The following is a 10457-nucleotide window of genomic DNA, read 5'->3' as shown; positions in this document are numbered from 1 at the left end:
GAGTGCGAAACTAGTTTTGAGAAATTAAAAAATGCACTAACAAACCCGCCTGTCCTACAGCATCCGAACTTTACACCTGAAAACTCTTTCATTTTAAAAACTGACGCGTCAGGATTGGCTTTAGGCGCCGTTTTGTCAAACGGAGATGACAAGCCAGTCGCATTTGCGAGTCGTGCATTAAACAAGAGCGAAAAAAATTATTGCACAATAGAAAAAGAGTTGCTAGCAATTTATGGGCCGTGAAGCATTTTCGTCCTTATTTATATGATCGGAAATTTACAATTTTTACAGACCACTGGCCACTCATTTATTTGTTTGGCATGGGCAATAAATCAAATCGAATCACAAAATTCCGTTTAGTTTTGGAAGAGTACGATTTCGTGATAAAATATGTTAAAGGTAAGCAAAACGTAGCGGCGGATGCTTTGTCCCGTATCGAAATAACTTCCGATGAGCTAAAGACCATGAGTGCTCAAGTAGAAGGAACTATGAACGTAATAACCCGGTCAAAGTCAAAAATTACGGAAAATGAAGTTAAAAGTATTAACGACGTTCGTCACGACAGGCTTGATCACCCTGGCGTGGTGGAGTTGCTGAAACGCCCAACTGATTCAGCTGAGTTGATACTAATTTCCCAATCAACATTTAATGATATTTTAAATTATTATGTTAAGAAAGGTAGCTACATATATGTAAAAGAGTTGCAACAAATTTATTTCAATCAGGACCCTCGATCAACGTCGTCACTAGTTGAGTCGTTGAGAGACCTGGAATATATCTGCAATGAGTATGGAATTCCGGAAATTGTTATAATAAAAAATAAGGGAAGCGCGCCCCTATTAAATGAAGTTATAAAAATGATTAATAAAATAAAACAGTTAAATATAAAAATTTCTGTACTTAACCCTGCGTTGGTCGCGCTATGAGCGATTCCCTCACATCGTTTTAATTTTTGTTAACAGTCCTAATATTTTTCATTAAATTTTTTCGAACTTTTTAGTAGCTTACTTTTTGAGTTTTTTAATTATTTTGGTTGTTGATTCATTAATTTTATTGTATTACGTTCTTTTTTGCAATTTGTTTCTCGAATGATTGTATTCTAGGTGAGCACCATTCTCACTGTGCGACCATCAATGTTGATATACGAGGTAAGCGCCAATTATTCTCGGCCTGATATATTTGCGATTATGCGGCTGATAATTTGTATAACTCATAACTGTGAAGGCATATTGTTGATTGATTTTAAAGAACGGAATACTACTGTAAACGCCACATATTATGCTTCCTTACTGCATGAATTACGAGCAAGTATTCGGGAAAAACGACCAGGAAAATTAACAAGAGGTGTTCGCTTGCTTCATGACAATGCGCCAGTGCACACCGCATGGGTTGCTCAAGCTGCTATAAGGGACTGTGGCTTCGAACAACTTGATCACCCACCCTACAGCCCAGACTTAGCTCCGAGCGATTATTATCTGTTTTCCAAGTTGAAAAAAGACTGTCGGGGAAAACGTTTTACGACGGATGAAGAGGTGCAGTCGGCAGTACTGCATCATTTTCGGGATAAGGATACAAATTATTTTTTAAAAGGGATAGAGTTGTTAGTTAAGCGTTGTCTTAAATGTATTGAAGTTAATGGAGATTATGTTGAAAAATAAATATTTAATTTTTTCGCAACACGTTTCTTTCCTAGGTAGGCCGAGAATTTGTGGCGCTCACCTCGTAAAGTTTTTAGATTTGTGTCAACATAACCTGCAAATATTTCACGGCAAATGTGAAAACGTGAATATTTCAGTTCAGTTCAGCTTCAGGTATAATTGTTTTTATTTTTAATTTTATAGATAACAACTATCACTGTATTTTTTTCGCCTCTAAACATTGGAGGGATAAACAGTCAATTAATTTATCAAGAGAATATAAACCGGATAATAAAACGACGAGTTTATCTCAGAACATTAGCCATGGATTTAGTAAAGTCGCAGCAGATGAAGCGGCTAGAAAGAAATGTACCTGCTCAAATCAAAACTTCGATTAGGAAACAACTAGGAATTACAAAAACGCAAGTTGTGAGAACTGGTGAAAATGTCTTTTGCAGTTTTTGTCCTCGCAAGAAAAATAGACAAACAAAAAGTAAATGCGATATGGAACAATGTGATTCGCCCGTCTGTGGGGAACACAAAAAACTGTATGCGTTATTAGATGCTATAACAGTATTAATGCCGATTCAGAATAATTTGTTTTTACAGGTAGCTACAATATGTTTATTTTTTATTCTCGTTTGTGTTCATGGTTTTTCTGTTCAATAAAATGTTGTTCTGCACTCGTTTTTTTTACTGAAACTAATTTTGGTTCAAAAAAATCAGGTGTGAGCAAAACACTCCCGCGCGACCACTGGTAAAAACATTTTAAGCGCGACTAACGCAGGGTTAAAAATGTCCAACGTATAACCGATAAAGACACAAAGCAATTGGTATTAAATGACTTTCACATTTTACCAACTAGAGGTCATGCAGGTATTAACCGCATGTATAATAACATAAAACGGTACTATTTTTGGGTAGGCTTACGGAAAGATATAGAAAGTTTTGTCAAAAAATGTGACGATTGCCAAAGATTCAAACATTTTCGACCGAATATCGAACCGCTAACAATCACTACAACTGCAATATCTGCATTTCAAAAAATTTATTTGGATTTGGTAGGACCATTAGATCCGGATGTTGTAGACAATCGATATATTCTGACATTACAGTGTGAATTAAGCAAATTCATAGAGGCATATCCCATTCCTAACAAAGAGGCAATAACGGTAGCTGACTCGTTTATAAAAAATTTCGTTGTACGGTACGGTATTCCAAATGAATTGGTCACTGATCAGGGTACCGAATTTTTAACTTCAACACTAGGAGAAATTTGTAAACTTCTAAAAATTAAGAAATTACATTCTACCGCATATCATACGAGACACTTGGAGCTCTCTAAAATTCTCACAAATGTTTAGGGGCTTATCTTAGATTGCAAATAGCCAAACATCCTGACACATGGAGCTCTTGGGTGCCATTCTGGTGTTTCGCTTATAATAACACTGTTCACATAGAAACGCAATACACACCGTTCGAACTAGTTTTCGGCAAGACTTGCAACATTCCGTCAAATATCTCCAATAAAAGAGATCCTTTATATAATTTCGATAACTATCCAATCGAGTTAAAGTATCGTTTGCAACAAGCATGTAACGACGCTAGAGAAAATTTGTTAAATAGTACTAAACATAAGAGAAAACTTAATTATGATAGAACTGTAGTGGTAGATTATAAAGTGGGAGAGAAGTATTATTAAAAAATGAAGGGGGTAAGAAAATGGATCCTCTATTTAAAGGACCATTTGTTGTTGTAGCCATCAACTCGCCTAATATAGTTATAAGAATAGATGGTAAGTTACGTGTAAACGTCCACCAAGAACACAATAAACGTCTTGTAAAAAATGTAAGTGTTTATGTGCAAGTCCTGGGACACCTAAAGCAAAAGAACAAAAGGAAGAATATTTCAATACAGAGATTTTAAAATCTCGCGTGACGTCATCTGTTACACACCAGACTAGCTGCTGCGGTCGCATTATACGGGCGCGATACGAACAGCCAACATTATTGACAAAGTTCTTAAAATCGAAGGTGTTTGTCCTTACTCATTTGAGCCCCGATATTCCCAAACAAATCTGGAGAAGAAGAATCCGAGAGATATAGACAAATTTAAAGGAAGAACAGGACATCTGCTGTGGTGCAGTTGCGGTTTTTGTGTCCAAATGCAGACGGATATGGAGAGTATTTGTTGCAACGATTTCGAACAAATTTGCACTGTTATGGGTAGCTGTGATTGCATTACGTTACATTCATCTTTTGAAAAAGTTGTCCTGAATATTGACACTCTCACGGCTGCTCGTTATCATTTGTTATTGCATGCCTCTTCCTACGAGAAAGAAAGACTGAAAGAGACCACAAATAATTTATGGCGACACATTGCTTATAAGCAATTTGTTTATTGGATAAATGGGTGGGTCCCTTTAGGTAAACAATCGAAAAATCATTCCTTCATGTGTTATCCAAAAAATTAGAGAAGAATACCCCGAAGCTGACAATAATTACACTGGATTTATACCAACGCAAGGAGAAGATGCCAATTATTTTGATTAGACAAAGTGTACTTGTAATTTACGAATAAAATGAACATGTTATACGTGTTCATCTTTTATTTAAATAATAAATAAGTGAGAAAAGTTATAATTTTGGAAAACTAAAAATGTAAATAACTTTAACATGGCGAATTTTGAGAAAAATAAACAACAAACTTTTATAACAATCTTCAGTACTGAATACTACTATAGTACCATAGATTTTTCTAAACAGGAGTGGAACCAAATCTTGAGTAATATTGTTGTCGGGTGGTATCTAACGACGGTTTACTAACTGGTGCAATATTTTCAGGTAACATTCCAGCGTATTCCGCTTGTTGATCAACATCGACAACGTAATCACCCCTTGCAAGGGCGGATTCAGGGGGGGGGGGCACGGGGGCACGTGCCCCCCCCAGAACTTCCAGAATAATTACGTAATTACGTTAGAATAATAAGAATAAAACGCGTGGGCGGAGGTTGGTCCAGCGTCTAACCGTCAGATAACCGTACCAGTTTACAGCGATTGTGCCCTTGTCTTGTGCTCTGTGTACTATAAATAAACTTTATTTTGTAGTTCAGTGATTGTAGTGAAGACGTGAAGTGATACTATAATGAGTGACGAAAACAAAAAAAGACAGAAGAGCATAACATGTTTCTTTACAAAAAAACGAAAAATTGACGATGTAGAGAATGAAAGCTCTGATGAAACCCTTCGGCCCACGCAACCTGAAGAGTCAACTGGTGTTGGTGTTGCTTCAGCATCCTCGCTGGCCGCAACTACATCAGCCTCTATTAGTTACATGTTTCAAGAACGTGATATAGGTAGGTATCGGCTGATCGATCACTTACCATTTTGCATCGATAAAACACCGATTTCATTTCTATAAAACTTTGAGTAATTCAATTTACTGGGCCAATCAAGCTAGATTTGGTACGTAGCACAGTGGGTCAAAATCTAAAAAAAAACTTACCAAAAGTCGATACATATGTTTCAATATTTACAAAAACTGGTGAAAACCCATTTTAAAAGTCACTGATCACGAATTAGTAGTCAGAATTCAATTAATTAAAACGGCGGATCCAATATGGCGTACTTTTCACTAAAAAGCGTTTATTTTAAGAAGAAATTTAAATGGGCAATACCTTCTTATTACTGATAACAGATTTTAACATGAATTTACTCTAAATATAATTGTGCCTCAATGGCTCAATAGTCATACAAGTTTGTAGGCAGTTTCAACAAAAATTCGTATGTAGGATAATAAATTTGGACAGCCGTCGATACAAAATTTGGTAAATAAAAATATTTCATAGAGTGGAAAGTATTACTTCCTTTCACACTAATAAGAATAACTGCCGACAAAGGGATGGCATGTCCGGTTTCACAAGTGAAGCAGGCTTGGGTTTTTACGGCAATAAAACCGTCACAAATCACTCATTGCGTGATGGAGGGTGGGTGGGTGATGGGCCCCAATTGTGTTGGGTTTTATGAAATGGTTATCAAAGGAGAATCGAGGGCTGATCTTTTAGTAATGTTAAATCTCACAAAAAATGTAACGTCCATTTTATAAAAAAAGATATATATTTTCTCTTTTCTGTCCTTTTACGTAAATATTGTGATTTTGGGCAGTGAGTTATGAACAGAAGATTATACATGCATTGCGCAGAATAATGAAGTTTGTGCGAGGTAAATTTTTGTTGAAAAGTGCCTAAACCACCAAAAATGTTTGAGAATTTTAAAGAGATTTTTTAAAATTAATAATAATTTTATGTTACGATAGGGTTGAAAAATAAAATTTAAATTCAAAATTGTTTTAAGATTTTCCCGAACTTTTTCGCGCCAGATCTTATCTTATCTTATTTATTTACTTGTTTGATTCTGTCTTAATTAATTTTTTTATTTTATTTTTATATTTATAGGTAAACTACTTAGCAACCAGGACAGTTCAAACGTTCTTACAGATGAAGAAAAATACCAGTGGTTGAAAAATGCTTGGCAACCTACAACAGACTTTAAATTTCCATTGGTTCGCGAGGGCAAAAAAAACGGTCTTTTCAAATGAGCTGGTTAAAGGGACATGAATGGCTATCATACAGCAAAATTGCTGGTGGCGGACTGTGCAAAGTGTGCATTATTTTTGGACGGCGTGAAGCGGGCACAAATGATGTGAAGCTAGGGAAGTTGGTGACGGAACCACTGAAAACATATAAAAAAGCTATTGAAACAATCACACACCACGAGAACACGAAATACCACCAAGCTAATATGGTAATATCTCAAAATTTCTTGATGGTGATGGAAGGAAAGTCAATGGACGTTGTTGTCCAAATGAGATCTCAGGAAAGAAAAATTATTGAAGAGAATCGTAAAAAACTCATACCCATTATAAAAACAGTCATATTATGTGGAATGCAAAACATACCAGTAAGAGGACATAGGGATGACGGTGATTTAGAATCGGAAAGTTCTTCTGGAGAAGGCAACTTTAGAGCATTGTTGAAATTCCGAATCGATGCTGGAGATGAGATACTGCTCGATCACGTAAAAAATTGTGCGAAAAATGCTTCCTACATTAGCAAGTCGACACAAAATGATTTGATAGATAGCTGTGGGGAATTAATCACAAACAAAATAGTAAACAAAATAGAAAAATCTAAATATTTTACTATTATAGCTGATGAGACCACAGATGTTTCTATTAGTGAGCAACTGTCCATTTGTATTCGCTATTTCGATGTAGTTACATGTGAAATCCAAGAAGACTTTCTTAAGTTTGTCGAAGTTGTGCATCTTACTGGTGAAAACATTGCTCAGCATATTTTACAGGCGTTGGAAAACCTGAACCTAGATATTACATTGTGCCGGGGTCAAGCATACGATGGAGGAGCCAATATGAGCGGTAAAATAAAAGGTGTTCAGGCATGTGTATCCAATGTTGAGCCTTTAGCTTTTTATACCCATTGTGCAAGCCACCGGCTCAACTTGGCCATCAGTACAGCCTGCACCGTACCTAGCATAAGAAATGCTGTGGGGGTTATTTCAACCGTAGCAACCTTTTTCCGTGAGTCAGCTGGACGAATACATCTCCTCAAAGAAGAAATGCAAGCTCATCTGCCCAAGGAAAAACAAAATACTTTAAAGAAAATGTGTGAGACCAGATGGGTGGAAAGACATGAAGCGGTTTTGACATTTTTGGACATCTTGCCGTGTCTTCCTGTAATTTTGCAAAAAATGGCCGATAAAGGGGACAAACGTGCTGCAACTGCATTTTCGCTGCTTCATGCCATAACTTCGTCGGAATTTCTTGTAAGCTTGGTCATTCTCGCTGATATTTTGGGAATCACACTCCCTTTATCTCGATCATTACAAGCCACTGAAATTGACATACTTTCTGCAATAAAGCTTCTCGATACGACCACAGCCAGTCTCCAAACGAAGCGTGAAACTAACACGGATGCATTTAAAAAACTTTTCAATCAGGTTGAGGGCCTGGCAAATGAAATTGGGACAGAAATCACGGTCCGCAGAGTAACCAACCGCCAAACAAACAGACCCAACATCCAGACTCAATCCGTTGAAGAGTATTACCGAGTATCGGTGTACATTCCTTTTCTGGATTATTTGTTAAAAGAAATGTCCTCTAGATTCCCTAGAACTCAGTTGCAAAGAATCGGACAATTACAAAAGTTGCTGTCGCATAACTTCAGTGACGAAGATGTAGATGATGTTTTGCAAGGTGCCGAACTGTACAAAGGTGACCTTCCTTGTTTTTTAGCTTTGAAGGGAGAGCTACAAATTTGGCAACACATGAGAGAAAATCTTCCAAATTCTCCAGCAGAGGCCTATAAAAGAGCAATGGCGCTGCCAAATATTAGGACCCTGTGTCAATTGTTGTGCACGTTTCCTGTGACAACAAGCACTGCCGAGCGATCTTTCTCCACCTTACGCAGACTGAAGACATATCTTCGGAGCAGAATGACCGAAGATCGTTTGAATGGATTGGCTTTAATGCAAATCCATCAAGACATTGCATCCACGATGAACGCTGAAGAAGTCCTTGATATCTTCAGCAGAAAACATAAAAGGAAACTGTCATTAAGTTACATGTAATTATATTTCTATTAAGTATTGTATGTTTTTATTTTACAATTAATCCCAAAAAGTCTATGAAGATACTCCTTGCCCGGCTCACCCTTGTGCCCCTCCCAGAAAAAAAATCTGTATCCGCCCTTGACCCCTTGGCAAACTGCTGACATTTTTTACGAGATCTTGTCTCCAGTAATTTTTTTTTTCTGTGTATCTTCCGATACACCCATTTTCTCGAGATCTTCGAATACTTTTGAGAGTCGCTAACAACGTCTTTCGATACGTTAAAATTATGGTCCAATATTGCTAACATACCTCACAAAACCATACCATCATAAGAGAAATGACTTCTTTTTGGCAAGTACTTTAATTGCTCATTATGATACGATTCTAAGGCGCCTGTATGGCAATATAAATTTACATGGTGTAAATTACATAGAAACTGTTTATTGTCAACAATAGATTTCAGCATAGTAAAATCGTTGGATTTAAGCGATAGCCATGCTACATCTCTTGCATCTTCTTCGGCTATAGGTTCATGTTGACACGCTGTAAACCTGTTGCCTTTCCACGAATGGATGTTACAGATATGGTGTAGAACCGACAAGAATTTTTCTATAAGTAAATCTGGATCACCACCACAAGTTTGTGCTGCCCACCATAGGTGATTTACGATGCTTGACTTCCAAGAGGCAAGAAGAGGAGCCTTCTTTTCTACAGTTTTGATTTTTTTCGCCAAATTTTTTGCCATATGCCATACGTCAAACTGGTGATTGAGTTCCGAATACTTAGTACGTAATAAGTGTCGGATGCCTCGATGTCTGTCTGACAAAAATACGTTGATTTTTAAATCTTCATGAATTAATTTATTGAAAATTTTGTCACATGCCGCCTTTTCTAAATCGCCTGTAACCAAGTTTGCCTCCCTAAAATCGGAGGAAAATGTAGAAACAAGAATTAGCGGAGATGGACAATACGATTCGCCTAGTTTTTGCGCAAAATTGCACTCCTTTGCTCACTGAAAACCTGGCGTATGACAGGTCCTACAAAACGCCAAACTACTGAATAAAATGTTGCAGCACTACCGGTTAATAATCCCATAGCCTTGGCAAACATTGTAAAATTTTCAAAACTCAGACCTGTAGAATAAATGGCAGCGCACAGTTTTATTGTTCCTACAGAAAATTTATTCTCTATAGGCTGAGAGCGCCAGATAAAAATATGCTCAGCTACGCAAACAGTTTTTATTATTACCATTGATCCCCGTTTTGAATGGGTCACTGCACTTACGCGTTTTCCACAAATATGACAGATTTTAAATAATTGTAAAATATTCTGTCCAAAAGTTAAAACTATCCAATCGTTCAAAGAAACAATATTATCATTTGCAATAACGTCTAGTTCTTTTTTGTCCATATCCAAATCGGTACCTTCAGAACTTTTTTGATCAATGCTATCCGAACTGTCATCACTCCATTCAGCTTCATGACAAGATGCATCAAGATCATTTTTTTGTTTGTTTGTGACATAATTTTTAAATATTTCTAAGCCGATTTCACATTGTATACCAATATCTTTGTAATTATTTCCTACAATACTATTATTATTACTTTCTATATCATTTAGTTCGCTCATTTCAGAGTCTGAAGAAATATACAGTTGGGGACACGGAATTTCAAACGACCTGTCAATCATAATGACAATAGGGTATAAGACTACAATGTTTTTAAATGTCAGAAAATTGGTTGTCGTTTGAAATTCCGTGTCCCAAACCGTACACTTCGCTATATGCAATCTTTCTACACATTGTCTGAGACTGATGTTTACTAGTCCTACTAGTGGTTGAAGTACTTGAAGTGCTTACTATTTCTTTATTATTTGAACTATACATTTCGTTTAATTTTCTTTCGCAGATAATTTGAAACTCTTCGTATTTTAGTGGAAGGTGGAGTTGATTTGCCTGTTAAAAACAATGACGGGACTGCAGTGTTTTTTAATAATGGCAACGTTTTCATGTTCGGCATTAACTTTTTCTTCAAAGAATTTTCGTAATCATCTTCCGTAAAGTGCAAAGAACAAATGCGGGTATACTTATTTGGCAAAAAATTCTGACGTTTAATTTTGACTAACCATGTTTTATAAATTTCGGGATATTTATTTTTACCAAGAAAGGCGTGGAATGAAAAGTTCTTGTCTCTTT

The 10457-nt window shown here is 36.5% G+C and overlaps 1 protein-coding gene across 1 annotated transcript; it reads left to right on the top strand.

The window, feature by feature from the left end:
• The first annotated feature begins 4598 nt into the window (after positions 1-4598).
• On the top strand, positions 4599-8281 carry LOC135129928 (52 kDa repressor of the inhibitor of the protein kinase-like). Its single transcript, XM_064057197.1, has 2 exons — positions 4599-4992; positions 6091-8281. The coding sequence occupies exon 2, from the start codon at positions 6230-6232 to the stop codon at positions 8279-8281; it is 2052 nt and encodes a 683-aa protein (XP_063913267.1). The 5' UTR covers positions 4599-4992; positions 6091-6229.
• Positions 8282-10457: the final 2176 nt, after the last annotated feature.

Source organism: Zophobas morio, unplaced genomic scaffold (genome assembly GCF_036711695.1).
Source record: "Zophobas morio isolate AGI-343-1 ecotype UQ-CSIRO unplaced genomic scaffold, CSIRO_AGI_Zmor_V1 ptg000017l, whole genome shotgun sequence".
In the NCBI taxonomy this organism is placed as follows: Eukaryota; Metazoa; Arthropoda; class Insecta; order Coleoptera; family Tenebrionidae; genus Zophobas; species Zophobas morio.
Note: the sequence above shows the minus strand (reverse complement) of the source record. Positions and strands in the feature narration are given on the sequence as shown.